General features: G+C 45.1%; 2 protein-coding genes across 5 annotated transcripts in view; one reads left to right on the top strand and one right to left on the bottom strand.

The window, feature by feature from the left end:
* Positions 1–16230, top strand: part of Ubap1 (ubiquitin associated protein 1) — a 42208-nt gene extending 25978 nt beyond the window's left edge. For 2 of the 3 annotated variants that reach the window (XM_021160991.2, XM_085839417.1), the window contains 4 exons: positions 5376–6299; positions 13567–13749; positions 14638–14739; positions 15233–16230. In XM_021160991.2, the coding sequence (XP_021016650.1) occupies positions 5376–6299; positions 13567–13749; positions 14638–14739; positions 15233–15373 (1350 nt within the window). In that variant the 3' untranslated portion in view covers positions 15374–16230. The remainder of the gene's footprint in view (positions 1–5375; positions 6300–13566; positions 13750–14637; positions 14740–15232) is intronic. The other variant, XM_029476291.2, reaches the window with a different exon arrangement.
* A 1851-nt stretch (positions 16231–18081) lies between these two features.
* Kif24 (kinesin family member 24) overlaps positions 18082–19874 on the bottom strand; it is a 71386-nt gene continuing 69593 nt past the window's right edge. For both annotated transcript variants that reach the window (XM_085839416.1, XM_021160365.3), the window contains exons 12-13: positions 19338–19431; positions 18082–18712 (exon numbers count right to left, since the gene is read on the bottom strand). In XM_085839416.1, coding sequence (XP_085695542.1) covers positions 18572–18712; positions 19338–19431 — 235 coding nt within the window. In that variant the 3' untranslated portion in view covers positions 18082–18571. The remainder of the gene's footprint in view (positions 18713–19337; positions 19432–19874) is intronic.

Here is a 19874-nt window from a genome sequence, read left to right as displayed (position 1 = left end):
CTCATCCTGAGTTTTAAATATATTCATATTTTGTAAACTTCATGCTATGTAATTCTAGAATATTTTATTTCCCCAATTCTGAAAAGAAACCTGCTGTGGCCTTTGTGACAGTTGTAGTTAATTTAAGGTTTTGTAATTGGAATCCTAGGCCTGAGGCCTCACTCTGGAGGCTCCCAGCTGAGGAGATGAATGGTAGTGAGGGCACTTGGGGAGAGTACAGCAGGCTGCTTACTAAAGCTTGTTATCACTCAAGATGCTCACCGCTATCCTGCTCTGTAGTGTGAGCTGTGCCTTGGTCGGTTGAGCATTAGTTCGGAATTAGGCCCTGTTGATAAGAAAGTTGCTGCTAGACATACAAGGTATGTCTCTTCTCCTGAGTGCCGCTCTTTCGTCTAAGTCAATAGAGTGCTCAGCTCTGCTCTAAGGAACAGAGAGAGAGAGAGAGAGAGAGAGAGAGAAAAGAGGAGAAAAAAAGGGAGGGAGGGAGGATGAGAGAGGGAGGGAGGGAGGGGAAGGGAGGGGGAAAGAAGTTGCTGCTTCCTGGAATGGCAGGCAGTTTTAGCCTTTGGAACAAGATGTTTCTACGTTAGATTTCTTGTTCCTGGACCCAAGTGAGTGCAAGAGAGAAGGGTGCTTTGGAAAAGGGCAGCTCACACGTTCTTGCTTTCGTTACTTGTTGTGCACTGACTGACCCAAACAGAGTCAGCACTTCTAATAAAACCAGCCTCTAAGTCCCCGTGTTACTCTGTTAGACTAGTGGGCCATCACTATGGGCCAAGCAGTATTTCTCTTGTGTGGATATGCCACATTTTATGTATTGATCAAATGATTGATATTTTGGTAGTTTTTTACTTTACTTTTGACTGTTCCGACCAGTATTGCTGTGAAGATTTGTATGCAGGCTTTCCCCATAGTTTTCATTCTTCCAGGTGCATGTACAAAGGTAGAACTGCTGGGCTTCCCATAACTACATTTAGAGGAACGTCAGACAATAGTCTAAAGTGGCTCGCTCTGTCGTTAATGTTTCCACTAGCACTGCAGGTGTATCCCAGTTTCTGTACATCTTGTCAACCTGTGATATTAACTGTCTTTTTCACTCTGTATTTCTTTATGGGTAAGAAGTTGTATCTATGGCTTTGATTTCAACTCCCTAGTGATGCTAAGCACCTTAAGTAGTTTTGAACACTGGGTTGATATGTTTTCAGTGGACACTTCTTTGGGCCAGATGGCTGATTTTGCTTTCCTTGCTCCTTCTGATAATTTTTTATAGGTGATGATGAATAGTCATTAAACACCTTTCTGTGTATTCAGTTCTGGTAATAAAATGATTTTCTAAAACACATCTAGAGCTAGAGATGTAGCTCAGTAGTAGCATGTGTGCTCTGCATGCATGAAGCCCTGAATTTATCTCTACTCCTGAGCAGGTGCGTGTGCGCCCCTGTCTGCCCCGTCCGCCCCCTTTCCCTGAAAAAATAACACCAAGAACTGTGATTTTTGCTAGGAGCAGACACACATGCTGTGATCCCATAGGCTTGGGAAGCTGAGGCAGGAGGATCACTTTCATGTAAGAGTTTGAGGCTACCCTAGCAACACAGAAACCTTGGTATCATTTACCTCTCAATTGCTGATAGAGTTCCTGATGGAAACAACTTAAGGGAGGAAGTTTATTTGGGTCACGATCTGGAGAAGATAATCCACCATGGCATGAAGGCATGGCGGTGGACTGGCCTCTGTGTGCTGCAACATGAGTGTGGGGTAACTAGTCACATTGAGAAGTCAGATAGGGTCAGTGCTCATCTCAGCCCCCAGCACCCTGGCCCCATTCTTTGAGTCAAGCACCACCTCCTAAAAGTATCACAACCTCCCAAATCAGGGACATTAGCTGGGGACTAATTGTTTACATTCAGACCTTCTTTTTCGACTCCTGGGGCCATGGGCTTATGGCCTGGAATCTGGGTTGGGCTCTACCCCTCAAAGCCTACCCTAGTGGCCTCCTTCCTCCAGCCAGACCCACTATGTAACCTTGGTTGGCCTGGAACCTAAAGTGATCTTCCTATCTCTCTCTGCCTTCTGACTGCTACTTTAGATTCTTTGAGACAGTGTCTCATACATCTCATCCTGTTCTCAAATTCAGCTATGTAGTTGAGGATGATCGGGAGAGCTGCCTGCCACTGCTTCACAAATACTGAGATTGCAGTAGTGAGCCGTTACGTCTGCTTTAAATGAGTTGCTTTCAAATTATAAAAACTAATCAATGGGCCTTTAATACTAGCACTCAGGAGGCGGAGGCAGATGTATCTCTATGAGTTCAAACTAGTGTGGTCCACATAAGGAGTTCCAGGACAGCCAGAGCTACAGAGAGAGACAAGAGTCCATCAGCATGCATCATTAAACTTACATATCATCTAGAGAAAATGCCAGACTCTATCATTTTCATTTAGATTAGTTTGTATTGTATAAATATGAGTGATGTGCCTGCATACATGTGTTCATGTATGTGTACCACACATCTGCTTGTGATCTACAGAAGTCAGCAGAGAGTGTCAGCTGTCTTTGAAGTGGAGTTAAGGATATTTGCTGGGTAGTGAACAGAGGTTGGGTTCTCTGCAAGAGTAATGAATACTCTTAACTACTGAGACGTCTTCCAGCCCAAAAGTTAAGATTTGTTTATCTCTAGAATGCAACTGTTCTTGCATTGTAGTTGATTTTAGACAAACAAAACTATGGAGAAGGAAGCTGTGGCTAAGGGTTGATAATGCTTTTCTGTACTCCATATTGTACTTGGGTTCTCTGCCTCTCTACAACAGAACTACACAGTAAGTTTGTATAGTCTAGGCTACTTAGTAGGATCTGTGTGATTTGGTTTTTGTTTGTTTGTTTTTGTTTTGTTTTTTAGTTTTTTGTTTTTTTTGAGACAGGGTTTCTCTGTATAGCCTTGGCTGTCCTGGAACTCACTTTTTAGACCAGGCTGGCCTCTAACTCAGAAATCCACCTGCCTCTGCCTTCCAAGTGCTGGGGTTAAAGGCGTGCGCCACCACTTGTGTGATTTGTCACAGGATGTAGTGACAATGAAGAGACAAGTCTCTGTGGATGTCTGTGAGGGATTATCTAAATTAATTGAGGTGGAAGACCTGCCCCGGTTGTGTGGGTGGTACCATCCCATGGGCTCAGTCCTGAACTGAACAGAAAAGGTCCAGCTTACCGATCCTGGCATTTGTCTTTGCCTCCTCACTGCAGGCCGTGAGACCAGCTTCCTAAAGCTCCTGCCCCTGTGCCCTCAGACTGTGACCCCAAACAGTCTCCCTTGCTTAACTTACTTTTATATTTCTTTTCTTTTCTTTTTTTGTTGTTGGTTTTTTGTTTGTTTGTTTTTCGAGACAGGGTTTCTCTGTGTAGCCCTGGCTGTCCTGGAACTCACTCTGTAGACCAGGTTGGCCTTGAACTCAGAAATCCACCTGCCTCTGCCTCCCAAGTGCTGGGATTAAAGGCGTGTTCCACCACGTCCTGCTTACTTCTGTATTTCTCACAGCAATGAGAAAAGGAACTATTATACTGTACTGTCAAAAGGTTAAACAGACAACATTAGGTTTCTTCATTTAGCTCTGTAGCTCTAACTGCCTATGGCTGTTCTCTCCCTTTTGTTCATGGTGCACAGAAAAGATAGTGCCTCCCCCACCTCCCACTTCCACCTCTGCAGAGCACAGCTGCAGGAGTAGGGACAGGAATTCTTAGTGACCGTGTGTCTAGGTAGGTTTTCTTTCTTCCTTTTCTAGAACGATCCCTCAGCATTTTAAACTCTGTGTCTTTACCATGCTTCCGTCTTGAACTCCCAGGCATACATTCTTCAGCTCTGCCCAGTTAGGGTGAATGCAAGGGATTTGGTTTTCTTCTTTCTCTATAATTCTGTAGATATTTTTAAAGTATGACAATGAGAATTTTGTAAGTTGGGCTACATTTTTAGGGTTTATTAAGAAACTATGAAGTTTGTTTATTTTAAGTAGGGTTTCCTACAGCTCAGCTGCCCTTGAACTTCTGATGTTCCTGCTTCCCCCTCCCAAGTACTAGAATATTGTTTAAAGTGTGCTGTTAATAGTGTATAGATTGTCATCGACCCAGGGCCTTCATAGCTTCTGCTACTGAGTGCTTACCCCAGTCTCATGGATAGTTTCTCTCTCCTCAAATTATGATCCTCCTGCCTCTCTGTCTTCCACATGAGCCATCATGTTTGCTTTCTGTTTCCCTTCCCCTTTTCTGTGTTGAAAGTAGAGGAAGGAGACTTATTGAGCGTATACCTTAGAAAGAAGAACAGACAAAGGGCCTGCTGACTTCATTATTCATCTGCAAAGTATAGACTGCTGCTTCATGGTTTAGTGTGTCTTTCTTTTTTTCTTTTTTCTTTTTTTTTTTTTTTTGGTTTTTTGAGACAGGGTTTCTCTGTGTAGCCCTGGCTGTCCTGGAACTCACTCTGTAGACCAGGCTGGCCTTGAACTCAGAAATCCACCTGCCTCTGCCTCCCGAGTGCTGGGATTAAAGGCGTGCACCGCCATGCTAACCTTGTCCTGATTGTAACAATTGTGTTGCTGAATTGGGCACCAAGTAATATGTCTCCTTGAATTTTGACTGCAGTATATTCATTACAGCCCAGTAGTGGATTGACAGCACACAGCTGGCCAGCTTCAGATCCAGTACTTCCTGGCTTTGTGACTGTGGGCGGGATCTAAGGGGTTTTAGGTAATCTGTAGAGTTAACCCATGAAAGGTGCTCATGGGCTCATGGTAGAGCACTTCCCATGTACAAGGCCCTGGGTTCGGGTCTTTGGTTCTGCTCAAGCAAACAAAGCAAACCAGCAAGTTCTTTCATGGTGCCCCTGAACTTGTTCCTTCAGGGTTAGGTGCTGTCATTATTGGGCATAGGATCTCTGAAGGATATTGTGCTACATAATAGAGATCCAAAGATGGCCTGTGGGGCTGCTGCCAATAGCAGGACATGGTGTGAGTTTACACACTAAGTGCATGTACTTGCAGGTATGCACCAGAGATGACTGATAGAGGTGAGTGCCATACATTTTAGAACAGATGGGTCATCAGGATGGCTTCCTTGAGTGTGTGGCTTACCTTTTCCTCTAGCCATGTAGAATTAGGGAGGGGATAGGCCGAAGAGAAGCAAAAGATGTGGCAAATTCCCTTTGGTCCGATGTGTAGAGTTAATTTATACAGCTAACCCGGGGTTTGGACATTGGAAATCTCAGTATTCCTCAGTGAGGCTCAGCGGTGTGCTGAAGTGCTGCCTGCTGTACTTCACACACCCAGGACTGAGCTGGGGAGGGGAGGGCAGCCCCTGGGCTCACACCTCCTCTCTCTGCTGTGTCTCTGCAGTATGACTTCTCCTTGGAAAAGAAAACCATTGAGTGGGCTGAAGATATTAAACTAATCCAAGAAGCTCAGCGGGAAGCAGAGCGGAAAGCTGAGGAAGCAGAAGCTAAAGTGAATTCCAAGAGTGGTCCAGAGGGTGACAGCAAAGTGAGCTTCCCCAAGACTCACAATACAGCCACAATGCCGCCTCCTATTAACCCCATCCTTGCCAGCTTACAGCACAACAGCATCCTCACTCCTACTCGGGTCAGCAGTAGTGCCACAAAGCAGAAAGTTCTCAGCCCACCCCACACTAAGGCAGACTTCAATCCTGCTGACTTCGAGTGTGAAGAGGACCCATTTGATAATCTGGAGTTAAAAACCATTGATGAGAAGGAAGAGCTGAGAAACATTCTGGTAGGAACCACTGGACCCATAATGGCTCAGTTACTGGACAGTAACACACCCCGGGGAAGCTCGGGGACTGTGTTACAGGATGAGGAGGTCTTGGCATCCTTGGAGCAGGCAACTTTAGACTTCAAGCCTCTTCATAAACCCAATGGCTTTATAACCTTACCACAGTTGGGCAACTGTGAAAAGATGTCGCTGTCTTCCAAAGTGTCCCTCCCCCCTATTCCTACAGTAAGCAATATCAAATCTCTGTCCTTCCCTAAACTTGACTCTGATGACAGCAATCAGAAGACAGTCAAGCTTGCTAGCACTTTCCATAGCACATCCTGCCTCCGAAGTGGCGCATCCCGGAGTCTCCTAAAGCCTTCCACCCAAAGCAGTGCCAGTGAGCTCAATGGGGACCACACTCTTGGGCTTTCAGCTTTGAACTTGAACAGTGGCACAGAGGTGCCAACACTGACATGCTCCCAGATGCCTTCCCTGTCTAGCGTGTCTGTGTGTACAGAAGAATCATCACCTCCAGATCCATGTCCCACAGTAAGTTGTCAGTCCTACTCTTTACTCCAAAGGCGGCTCAGTGAGCCCACTTAGCAGCAGACCTGCTTCCCACAAGCCTTAGGGTTGATAGAGCGTGGAGAATGGCTTTGTTTTCTGATAGAATTCTGCTTATTTTCCTGAGGGCAGCTTGTATATTTATTTTCGGTTCTTCAGTGCTAGGGATCAAATCCAGGCACTCTGCCACCACACTACATCCCCAGCCAAAGCTTGCTTACTGTTTACCTCCCTGCATCTTTAGGATCTTCTCCTTTTTAAATATAAGAGACAACACAACTCTTGTGAATTGTATTTCTCTGTCTAATCTTGGTTCCTTTTAGTGCTGCTTTGTCTTAATAGGTTTTGTCTTGGTGGTTTTAGTTGAGACAAGGTCTTCCTATACAGCCTAGATCTCCTGCCTCCACCCCTTGCGTGCTGGGATTGCAGGTGTGCATCCCAGTGCCTGGCTATGTAGTTGTCTCTGTTACCCATTTTCTTTCTAGACTTGCGGATGGCTGTTCCTCGGTACACCCTCTCCTTTCCTAGCTTCCTGGTTCTACGCCCTCCCTTTTTAAAAAAATCACAATGTGGCTCTTTGGGATTACATTTCTTCAGACCACATGGTTCCTAGCAACTGTTAGAAATCTGTTATTAAATCTATAGATAGATGTAGTTGTGTGATTTTTTTTTTTCTCCTGTCAACAGTATGCACTGGTCAGTTTGAAAAAAAGAGGGCTAAGGGAAACCTCTACTGAGTACTCACACTTTTAATATATTAGGATGGAGTAATAAAAAGATTACAACTTTCCTAACCCCATAGAAAATCTATTTTGCTACACAAAATGGGGGCAAAACAGGGCAGTTTCTTTGTCACGTAGCATAAGCTTAGTTCCTGATGTGGTGGTGCAGCCCCACAACATGTTTCTGTATCCTGAGCCTTAAATCTTAGAAGTCTCAGACGTTCATGCTACACTAGCTCATAGATGTTTTTATTTTTAATTTTTTTAAAGCTTTTAAAAATTTTTACATATTCACCATTGCTCTCTTCAGACACACCAGAAAGGGCATCAGACCCCACGTGGTTGCTGGGAATTGAACTCAGGACCTTGGGTAAATGATGCTTTAGGTAAGTGAAAAGCACCCTGGAAAGATAGGGGTTGCTCAGCCAGGACCCAGCCTCATTTAGATGAACTAACAGTAGAGCTCTTTTTCAACCAGAACACCTACCATTAGCCATTGTTTGGCCAGATGACCTGACCTTCAGGGTCAGAAGAGGCCTGTGTCTTGGTGAACTTGCTTTCATTCATAGGTCTGAACAGCTGGAGCTCTGGTGTTCTTTAAGGGAGTCTTGATTATCTCCCTTGTGGCAAAGCCTGGTTCCCAGCTAGGTCTTCATAGCGTGAGGCCTGGGGATCCTCAATGAGAGAAGCACATTTCTCCACGATCATGGTGCCCACGGCCCAGAGTGGTGCACCCCCACACCCCCCAGATGGGAACGTTATCAGAACTGTGCCTGGAGCCAGGCTCTGACTATCTTAGATGGCCATTTTCTCTTTTCTTTCCTTTCCTTTCTTGAGATGGGTTTCTCTAGATAGCCCTGCTGTGCTGTAGAACTTTATCTTTCTTTACATCTACCAAACTCACAGATAGTTGCCTGCCTCTGCCTCTGCCTCTGCCTCTTGGGTGTACCACCACTACCAGGCTAGATGGCTATTCAGTTTCACTATTCAGGTTTTGATTTCATGGTTTACTGTCTTATATAAAATAACATTAGAAGTTAAGGAACTCATAGGTCCTTTTGACAATAGTGGCGAAATGGGCCTTATTCGTAGGTAGTATGTATGGAACTGCCTCTCAGGCCTTCAGAGTCTTTGTTCTGCTCTTCAGTGAGGCTCTTTATGCCCCGGGCCACTTATCCATTCTATACACTCACAGTCAGGCTCCTTCCACTTGCAGGTTCTGCAGGAGACCACTTTCCATGTAGACTTCTCTGACTCTCTATTTATTAATTGTAGCTATTGTCTTAGGGTTTCTTTCTTTTCTTTTCTTCTTCTTTTTTTTTTTTTTTTTTTTTTTTTGGTTTTTCGAGATAGGATTTCTCTGTATAGCCTTGGCTGTCCTGGAACTCACTTTGTAGACCATGCTGGCCTCAAACTCAGAAATCCGCCTGCCTCTGCCTCCCAAATTCTGGGATTAAAGGCGTGGGCCACCATGCCCGGCTGTTTTAGGGTTTCTATTCTAGCACAAAGCATCATGCCCAAGAAGCAAGTTAGGGAGGAAAGGGTTTATTTAGCTTACACTTCCACATTGCTGTTCATCAACAAAGGAAGTCAGGACCAGAACTCACACAGGGTAGGAACTTGGAGGCAGGAGCTGATGCAGAGGCCATGGAGGGTGCTGCTTACTGGCTTGCTTTTCATGGCTTGCTCAGCTTGCTCTCTTACAGAACCTAAGATTACCAGTCCAGGGATGGCACCACCAACAATGGGCCCTCCCACCCTTGATCACTAATTGAGAAAATGCCTGATAGCTGGATCTCATGGAGGCATTTCCTCAAAGGAGGCTCCCTTTTCTGCGATAACTCCAGCTTGTGTTAAGTTGAAAGCTGACACGCAGAACCATCCAGGACGCCATTAAACAAACTATAGCACTTATTGATCTTTATATTTTCTTCTTTTCCCCTTGGTTTTTAGAAACTCAGCCCTAGCTGCCTGGAACTTGGGGGCAGGGGAGTTCTGCTTAAACTCCTAGGTGCTAGAGTTATATAAATTTCTCTTTTAAATTGTTTCCAGCATTTAGAATCCTTTGGTTTTTAAGCCTTCTAATGTGTTTAGGATTTTATATATTGCCATTACTTTTTAACGTGTAGATGTCAGAGAACAACTCTGGAGCCTGGGCTCTCCTGCCACCTTTACTTGGCCTCTACGACTCTGGCTTAGGTTATCAGGCTTGGATGAGAAAGAAGTACCTTTAACCTGGTGAGCCACTTTGCCAGGAATGTGTGTAGTCCCTCTACTCAGAAGGCAGAGGCAGGACAATTGTTGAGCCCACAAGCTTTTGTTGTCATCTCCATTCCTTTTGTTATTTTTATTCCTTTCTTTCTTTCTTTTTTTTTTTTTTTAAGACAGGGATTTTTGTGTAATGCTGGCTAGCTTAAAACTCACAGTGTAGACCATACTGGCCTAGGTCTTACAGAAACCTGCCTGTGCCTTCTGGAATGGTATTACCAAACTGGTGAGACCATGAATGAGTTTGAGACCAGCTTGGGCAAAATGTCAAGGAATTAAAACAAACCCACTAAGCAAAGGTTTATGTTACAGAATAGCTCTTGACATCTCCTTTTCTCCAGCTCTTCAGTCAGGTATTTTGAAGTCATTAAACTCTCCCTCATTTATTCCTCTCTGATGGAATGGAGGGAGTTGGTTTTACTATGCTGCCTAGGTTCCCCTTGGATTTTGGTAATCCATACCTTCTTTTCCCCAGTTGCTGGACTGTAGGTATCCATACCATTGTGTCTGATTTTTCAATAATCTGCTGGGATTTATCCCTGTCATCTCATACAGCTGAATGTATGTGTTTGAGGCAGGGTCTCATTGTGTAGCTTGTCTGTTCACTATGTAGCCAAGGCTATCCCTTATCTTTGTGTACATACGCTCACATGGAGGACGGACGTATCTTCTGTAGTCACTTTGTACATTGCTGAAGGTTTTTGATGAGGTTAGGCACTGAGATTACAGCCATGCACCTCCATGTATGCTAGGGATTTAAGTCAGCTCCTCATCCTGTGTTGAAAGCCTTTACCGATGGTCATTTCCCCAGCCCTGTCCTTGACGTGCCTCAGCCTTCTGAATGCTGGGATTGCAGATGTGCAGATGTGTTTTGTTTTCCCGTTTCTTTTAAAACCACTGCTGAAATTTTTGTAGTTTTCTGCTTTTGTTTTTGGCAAAGTCTTCTATGACCCAGGTTGGCCTCGAACTTGATCCAGTGCTTCTGCATCCGGAGTGCTAGGATTACAGATCTGCTGAGGATCCAGCCCAGGGTTCTCTGCATGCTAAGTACTTTGTCAACTTAGCCACAACCGTGTATATCTTTTTACATTTTTATACATTAAAACTTTTTTTTAAATCACATTTGTTTTGTGTGTATGTGGCCATAGCACACAGGCCAGAAGACAACTTGTGGGAGCTGGTTTTGTTCTTCTACAATATGGTTTCTAGGGTTCAAAAAGTGGTCAGGTTTTGTGGCAAGTACCTTAACCTGAGCCATCTCTGGGTCCTTCTTCTTTTTAAAAGATTGCTTTATTTTTATGAGTGTTTGCCTGCATGTATATATATGTGCACATGTATATGCCTGGTGCCTGAGGAAGTCAGGAACTAGAGTTACAGCTGTGAGCTGCCATGTGGTGCTGTGAAGCAGACCTGACTCCTTGGCAAGAGCAGAGGTACCCTTAACTGCAGTGCCATCTCCGGCCTCTAAAGAAACCCCAGTGATTCCAGCATTGCAGAGGTATTCGTAGGCTGGCTCTGTCCACCTCCACTTCCACCTATGGAAGCTTTTCAAGTCCTCTACCCTCAATCTCTGGAAAGTTTGAAATTTACTAGTGATGTTTTACTTAGTTATTGTGTTGAGCACCTTGGGTCTTTACAAACTGAGGCTTAACCCAATACCCATTTTATGTTTGCCAATAACTACATTTTATCTTTTTATTGACAAAACTCCTAATGAGGTAGGACTGTCAGAGTGCAGTAATGGTGGTGTATCTGGGTCTGAGGGGTGTACCAACCTTGCCCCCTCACATTAATCATAATCATGGATTATAACCTTGATAAATGACTTGAAACACCCTAGTACTAGTAATTTTGACAAGGAATCCTTTTTCATTTTTTTGGAGTTAGTCTTGCTGTATAACCCAGGCTGTCCTTAACTTGAGGACCTTCCTTCTCCTCCTTTTTTTTTTTTTTTAAAAAGATATATTTCATGTATGTGGGTATACTGTCGCTGTCTTCAGACACACCAGAAGAGGGCATTGGATGCCCATTACAGATGGCTGTGCACCACCATGTGGTTGCTGGGAATTGAACTCAGGACCTCTGGAAGAGCAGTCAGTGCTCTTAACCACTGAGCCATCTCTCCAGCCCAACCTTCCTCCTTCTAAAGCCCCAGTGATAAGGGATCCTTTTAAACATTGTCCTTTTGGAATCTCCTTAATTAGTGTGGTGCCTGTTTGATTAATAAAACATTATGTGGAAGAGTCATTTATCTCTATTAAGCAAAGTATTTTCAGTTGTAATATTTCAAAAAGGAAGGATACTTTGCTCAGCCCTAGTATTTAAAATCCTATGCATTGAGCTGAAGTGATGGCTCAGTGCTTAAAAGAACTTACAGAGGACCCAGATTTGGTTGCCAGCACATATTATGGCTAATAACCACATGTAATTCCAGTTCTAAATTTCATGACCTCTTCTGAGCTCTACAGTCATCAGGCATGCGTGTGGTGTATACACATATATAGATATGGGCTAACATATACATAAAAAAAAAAACCAAAACAACCATAAAAATCTTTTGGGTGTGAGCACACTGGAAGCAGAGGGAGGCAGATCTCTGCTTTTTGAAGCCAGATTAGTCTACTTAAGAGAATTCTAGGCCTACATAGTGAGACAAAAACTACCTAATAGTCATATAACTTTATTATAATACCTTATTGGCTATTACATTATCTCTAATATTTATTACAAATGATGTTAAAATGACTAGATATAGAGATAAGCTTAAATGTTTTTTTTTAATTTATGTATATGAATGTTTTGCCTACATACATATTTTATATATAGCACATGCATGCTTAGTACCTGGGGAGTTCAGCAGCTGTCAGATTCCCTGGATCTGAAGTTATGGATAGTTTTAAGCTAGCATGTGGATGCTGGGAACCAAACCCAGGTTTTCTCTGCAATAAATAAACACTCTTAACTGCTGAGCTCTCTCTCTAGCCTAAAGGTTTGCATTTTAATATTCACAAAGATACAACTAGATCAAAGAATTTTATCAGGCCTTCCTTCTGCCACACTTACTTGAAGGACAAAATATTCCCAAAGCACAGCTGTTAGGAACTGCACTTTCTAAAAGTGTGTGTAATTTAGAAACGTGCCCACATTCTAGCAGGTGTTCATGGGGCTTTTAAAGGGGGAAGTACACATGGTGGAAGAGTAGTTCTGGCTTTTTGGCTGGGCTCATGTGAGAGCTGCCTTTGCTTTTTTAGGAAGCTGTGTCGTGAGTCCACACAGAGTCTGCTCCTGAGAAGGGCCATATAATCTTGAGTCTGCAAAGTGGCTAGACTGCTTTAGCTTCTGCTCTTCCATGGCTGCTGTAGCCTGCTGAAGCCCCTGGGAATGGACTGCTTAGAGTATGTTACAGGTGACACAGTTCAGTAGACGCTGTCAGCCTACATGCCTGTGATCCTCCTAGCTTTCTTCAGTTTGAGAACATGTGGTTATAGCAGAGCTTGCTTTAGGACAGAGGACTGACTACTTACTGCCTTGCTTTACCCAATAGAGAAAGGAAACAAGGAAAATCATAAAATGTTTTCTTTGGTTCTTGGAAGCTGAAGATACTGAAAGCCTGCAATTTTGTTCCTGTGGCCTGGGAGTGAGCTGAGCTGCCTTTGTGCCTTAGGCTTCATTATCAGAGGTGAACCAATCAGGTGATACTAGGGAGGTCCAGTGGCAGGGAGCAGCATGGTTGTAGCCATGCAGTAGACTACCTAGGAGTCCAGCCTAGTATGGCTAATATTCCTTCCTTCCATCTTCACTGCAAAGGACAGCAGCTTTAGCAGGGAATGAAGCCAAGTTATGTGGTGTGAGGCAAAGGTAAGTGCCCTCAAAATCCTGAGGCCCTGAGCTAGCCATGACAGGTGAGAGGCAAGAGTGAGACTAGGATAGGCGGTTACAGAGTAGCAATGTCTGCAGTGACTGAGTCTTAAGAACGGAAATAGAGTCAAGGGCTAATGAAAGGACATGGAGAAATCTGCACAGCCCTCAAACATTCATTCTGTAGATAGGTTCAAACTCAGAACTGATTTTTAAGTTAAAGGGAATAGCATGTGCTGTCTGAACATGCAGGGACTGCGGGTGAGGGCTCCAAGGGTTGCTGGTATTTCCTAGCTTTTCTTCTTGGCTGGTACTCAGTACCTCTCTTCTTTCCAACCCACAATGCCCGGACAGCAACCTGGGCCTCAACTCATCTTACCGTGATCTTGTTTTTCTATTGTCAGGTAACCCCTCTAAATTTCTCAGTGTCACAAGTGCCCAACATGCCTAGCTGTCCCCAGGCCTATTTGGAACTGCAGGCACTGTCTCTGAGTGAGCGGCAATGTGTAGAGACAGTGGTCAACATGGGCTACTCATACGATTGTGTCCTGAGAGCCATGAAAAAGAAAGGAGAGAATATTGAGCAGGTGAGGTGCTGGTCTGTAAGGTGTGGGTGGGGGAGCATGATGACCTCAAGTTGGAGTTGTGATCTTGTGCCTGCAACTCCAGCCTCCTCCCGTGTGGGTATGTGGAGCCTTGGGGTATCATCAGGGACCACAAGTTGAACAGTAGTCCTTGAGAGTCTGAGAGAGCCTGGGGGGGGGGGAACGGGACTGGAGCTGTTGTCATTATCCACCCCTTTGTACCTCTAGAGAGTACAAAACTGAGCATATGGTTAGATGTCTTCATCTACACTTTTTTTTTTTTTTTTTGGTTTTTCGAGACAGGGTTTCTCTGTATAGCCCTGGCTGTCCTGGAACTCACTTTGTAGACCAGGCTGGCCTCGAACTCAGAAATCCACCTGCCTCTGCCTCCCGAGTGCTGGGATTAAAGGCGTGCGCCATCACGCCCGGCATTTCATCTACACTTCTTTTTGAGATAGGGTCTTGTGTAGGCTAGGCTGGCATTGGACTCATAGTCCTGACCGCTAGCATTACAGGTATATCCCACTACTCGACTTACCTCCAGAAACTTTTGTCATGGCTGTGCAGGACGTTGTGAATAGCATACTATAGTCCTCTGCCTTGGGGACATTTTCTGACATGCACTGTATTTTTCTAGAAGACTATTATCCTACTCTGGCTGAGCTGATCTTCTGGGTTGAGTCAGCTGTGACAGTACCTCCTTTGGGATGTGGCTGCTCATTTCTAGAAGGGCGTGCCGATTTGTTTACCAAGTCATTATAGAGGTTATGCTGTGCTAGGCAGTCTGGGCCTGATAACTGGGGAGGGACAGGGAGCCAGCTTCACACAGATGGTCTAAAGCTCTCGACACAGGAGTAACAGGGGGAGCTCAAGCCTTGTTTCTTTCCTTAGATTCTCGACTATCTCTTTGCACACGGACAGCTTTGTGAGAAGGGTTTTGACCCTCTTTTAGTAGAAGAGGCTCTGGAAATGCACCAGTGTTCAGAAGAAAAGGTAAGAACCTTTGTGCATTCACAGGTACAGAGTTGACTGTCCTGATGTACTCTGTGGCCCCTGCACTGCCTTTTCTTAGCAGTCACTGTAGGCAGAAGCAGTCACAGACAGACTCTGCAGTGTCCAGACAAGAGGAGTCTTGCATTTAGTATAGAGGAAACATGGAGTTGAATCCCAGTGATAGGAAGGGGAAGTAGAGTTGCGCTAAAAGCCAGGCTTTTGGAAGACAGTGATCGTTGCTAGTCTTTTTGCCTTCCCTTCTATCTAGAAAGTATACTTTAGGGGTTAAATACTTTGTCTTGGTGGGAATATTCATGTGGGCAGGAGCTCGTCCAGGGGTCAGCAAGTGAGTTGTTACTTGTGAGGGAACTTTAAAGACCCATGGGACTACTTGAAGGAGGCAGAATCTTCACCTGCAGTATATACCTACATTCCAGCTGCTCTGCGTGGCTGAACTCTTTCTGAAAAAAATTTGTTCTCCTTTATCCCATAGATGATGGAGTTTCTTCAGTTAATGAGCAAATTTAAGGAAATGGGCTTTGAACTGAAAGACATTAAGGAAGTTTTGCTATTACACAACAATGACCAGGACAATGCTCTGGAAGACCTCATGGCCCGGGCTGGAGCCAGCTGAGACCTGGCCCTGCTACGGCCCTGCCACAGCACCACCATTCCCCAAGGAGGCTCTGCACAGCTCACTTGTGGGGAAGACGGGACATGCTTCCAGATTTTCTTTGGGAAGGTCGGATGTGGAGTTGACACTTGTTAGTCTCTGTGAGCCCAGGCCTGAGCTGGGGGAAAGTAGGAAGATTTGGGCATATGTATGCTCTCTATTGGTTCCTTCTATATTAAACATACCTGCATTTTGAGAAGTGTCCTTCCCACTTTGGGCTTTCAGAAGGAATCCTTGGTTCTTTCTGGGGTCTCTAATGTTCTCCACCAAAACCTGGCCTGGCTACCAAGAAGAGTGGAAAGACAGGAGGAGCAGACTGCTGCTGTTTTGGGGCTAGATCCTTTCCTCTCCTCTCTGCTGCACCACTGTCAGACTGGGCTCTAACCCAAGTGGAATGCAACCGAGAGGGTCTTCCGGGGCCCGCCTTCCCCGACAGCCCTAGTGTTACACTGGTTCTGGAGTGTCTCTGCGGTACAAAGATGCACTTTTCCTCATGGGGCAAAGTCTGCCTCTTTTGCCAGGCAGTTCCCATTTGCCCCTGTCCAGACTGTTTCTTTTGGCTTAGACCATAATCCTCTGCTGCCCGGGGCATTGGAGCCCCTGTGCTAGGAAGCTGTCAGTTTTGAGTATCATTGGCCCTTTCCAGCACACGGGTGAGAAAACAGGCCACGACTTGTCACTCAGCACTAACCCCCGTTTCTGAACAGCCTCCTCCAGCCCTGCTTTAGGATGACACAATGAATAACACCTAGGCATAGAAACCAGTCTCTTTGGTTTGTTTGTATTATGTTCTACAATATTAAAGATCTAAATACAAAGGATATAATACAGTCTTGAATCTAAAGTAATTTGCTAACTATTTTGATTCTTCAGAGAACTACTAATAAAAATCTAAAAGGTATGCCATGCTGCTTTAACCTCTTTATTTTGAAAAATGGTTTGACTCAGGAAAGTGGGTAGATTACGGGTAGCACAGTTATTTCTGGCCTGGAACAGAGCCTACTTGTCCCTTTCATATCAGTATCCTTTTCCCACTGAGGGCCTATGGGACCCAGAAGCTGGCCATCCTGTCTCATCTGTTTTTTTGGTTTATAAATACAGACTCTCTAAACCTGGTCTAGTGCAGCCTGTGGAACAAGGGTCTATGCTTTCTTGCTAAAGTGGAGAAGGGTATACAGGTTTCGAGGTATCCTTTAAAGTATGACAAGTCTCCCTTTGCTTGTGACTACTAGCAGTCACAGGCGAGGTTAAAGTGCCTCCCCGGCTCTCAGTGCTCCTATAGCTGACAGCTCACCCTAAAGTTTCTAGTCCTTATCTTTAGTAGAATCCCACATCCTTTTGGTGTTCTTGGTTGGGAATGGTCTCTGAATTTTAGTGGTTATGTGAGAGGCCTTAAGCTAGGAACAGGCTGCCATCTGGTGGTCAGTTCAAGCACTGCCTGTGGCTGCCAGACAAGCCTTTTAGCTCTTTTACAGGGCCAGACCTCACTATAGTCCAGGTTTAGACCATAATCCTCTGCTGCTCGGCTAATTCCTTTGAATTTAGTCCTCAGCATCCCAGATGCTTGGATTACACATGAACAGTGTCACACCTGGCTTATCATGGCTTTTTAAATGAATCATCCTAAAACCATAGAGAGTTCTTAAATGTATGTGGTAATGGCTTCAGGGCCCAGGCTGTGACACATCTCAGGTTAACTCAGGGAGACCTATGAAACTAACAGACTCTTGGAGGCTGTTTCCGTTGGGGTTCTCTCTGTTAAAAAGGCGATACAAGAGATGGGAAGATGGTTCAGCCAGTGCATGTGGTACAAGCATAAGAACCGCGTAGAAAGCCTGGAGTAGCTGGTTGTAGTGGTGTATGCTACATCTTTAATCTCAGCACGTGGGAGGCAGGACTACTCTGTGAGCTGGTCTACATAGAGAACTCCAGGACTGTGAGGAGGGAAGGGAGAGACAAGAATTTGGGACTTGTTGGCTAATCAGTCTGGGTAGATCAACAGGGAGACACTTGCTTCGAATATAAGGTAGAGAATGATTTGAGGGTACCTGGTAACATCTGTCCCGCACACACAGTAATAACAGCAAGAACTCATTTGAAGAGATGTGTGTTTGTTGCTGTGTCAGAAGGTTCAGACTGCTGACTGTAGACTGAGTCCCAAGACACCCATAGCAAAGGCCCTTGAGTGTTGCTGGCCTGGGTACCTTGGACAATTCAAGCCTTGGCAATAGACTTGCCTGAGATCTCCCGGCCTGTCTAATCATTCGGAGGCACTGGGAATGAGGAGTCATAGACAGGAGCTAGGACCTGCCACAAGAACCATGAGGGCTGGCAAACACTGACATGGGCCTGCTGTTTTAGGAAAAAAGAAAAATTAATGAGAAAACCGTGCTGCTGTCGGGCACCGTCAAAGCTGGATGGCAGGGAAGGAAACTAAAAGCATATCCTGGACCTCAGGTGCTCTTAAGAAAGATATCAAGAGTTGTTCGCCAGGTGTGGAGGCACACGCCTTTAATCCCAGCACTCGGGAGGCAGAGGCAGGCGGATTTCTGAGTTGGAGGCCAGCCTGGTCTACAGAGTGAGTTCCAGGACAGCCAGGGCTACACAGAGAAACCCTGTCTCGAAAAAACCAAAAAAAAAAAAAAAAAAAAAAAAAAGAGTTGCTCATATTATAATTTCCAAAACTAAATCTCCACTCCCTGCTGGGAAGGAGTTCACCTGACTGCCTGGCTGGTACCAGTGTCTTTGAAAAAGACACAAAGGCACTGTCAGCAATAAGGCTGTTGGCTCAACTTGTGCTTCCTAACCTCTGACCTCCGATGTTCAAGTTAACATTAAACATCCTAGTCTCATCCTCAAATTTAGGACATCTACAAAGTTAATAGACCAAGTCCCTACAGATGCAGGTTGGCAAAGTGACTACTCTGAGCCCCAAATAAAAGGGGACATGAAGGCTTTCAGCCTAGTACTTTGTTACAGGTGGCCCTGTAGTTGGAGTTGAGATGAGGTCTGTCCCTGAGTAGTGGGGTCATCCAAGGCCATGTATGGCTAGGTTGACCTGAGGGGCAAGCCAGGGAGGGGTCGTTTTCAAGAAGGCCCTGGCAGAGCCTCTTCCAGCCCCAGAGAGCACAGGAGTGTCCATCCAGGGTGAGATCTGCTCTAAGACACCACAGTTCTTTCGGGGACTGCAGCAGGCCTGTGGCTGGTGAGGTAGAGCTGTAGCTGGCTTCTCAGACTTTGGATGCACTTGGACTTCAAAGCCATGATTTCATCCAGCTGGGTCACAAAATCTTCAAAATCCTGAGGAGAAACAACACAACTGGAGCCTTTTCACTTGATGGCTGTCTGTCAGATCATCTTTTCTAGTCTGTCTTTTTGTCTTTCACATTTTCATGTGTCTGAATGTTTTGTCTACACATCACTTGTGTGTCTGGTGCTACCCACAGAATTTAGAAGAGGACATCAGATCTTCTGGGACTGGAGTTCTAGATGGTTATGAGTCACCATGTGGGTGCTAGGAATCAAACCTGAGTCTTCCACGAGAGTAAAAAGTGCTCCCTAGTTCATTGAACTAGGAACATTTCAGAACCCAAGTCCCTCTTCCCCAGGGGAAGACCTTAGAGGTTTCTATGGGCTGGGTGACACTTTGGAGACACTTTGTAAGTGAAGACTATTCTGGAGAGAGGGTGCTTCAAGTGCTTTGGGTCTTCGGGTTGCAAGAGGCAAGGTGGCTCACTGCTACAGTAGTCATAGGGAGGGACCCCACTCCCATCTCCACCTAGGTCCTCTGAGGGCCACAAGGCCTCAATAGTTAGTGTGCAACAGCAAAACTTTGTTGTTGTATCTACACCATATCAAACAGATGACCACCGAACAAACCACAATTAGTTGTCAGTAGCCTACATATCTGTCCAGTACTACTTACATTAGAATCCATCTGGGTCATTAAGGTCTCCTCCTTGAAGTCCAGCTCAGCCATTTCATCCAGCTGTTCTTTGTGTGCACGGATGATCACCTGCCTGGGAACATGTTAAAGAACAGCCTTTGAACACTGAGCCTCATTTCTATACTAGGAGCTTGCAGCCTCTTCCCGGTGTAGTAAGACCAGCTGGCAGCTCCTTGCTCTCTCTGTTCTGTTCTTAGAACTAGTCAAGGGGTCAGGGAGTGCCCACAGGTTATAGGGAGAGAGAGAGACAGACAGACAGATTTCTCAAGCTTATCCCTGCCTCCCCTGCTGCTTCACAAGGGTTGCCTGTTTCCCACAGCTCCCTTCACAAAGGCTGTAAAACAGTGACGACTGGTGTGTTTGGTACAAAGTCTGCTCTTATTTTTGCTTGTGGAGGGTTCAGGACCAAACTCTAATGACTAGTAGAGAACACAACACAGAACAGTAAACTCGCCCAGTGAAGAGGCAAGCTCCAGTCTATGCAAATAGGAAAGGGCATGGGGTACTGAAGGGGCT

The sequence above is a fragment of the Mus caroli genome, unplaced genomic scaffold, assembly GCF_978045245.1.
Source record: "Mus caroli unplaced genomic scaffold, Mus_caroli_1 scaffold_6, whole genome shotgun sequence".
Lineage (NCBI taxonomy): Eukaryota > Metazoa > Chordata > Mammalia > Rodentia > Muridae > Mus > Mus caroli.
The sequence above is the reverse complement of the archived record's forward strand: the minus strand, read 5'-3'. Positions and strand labels throughout refer to the sequence as shown.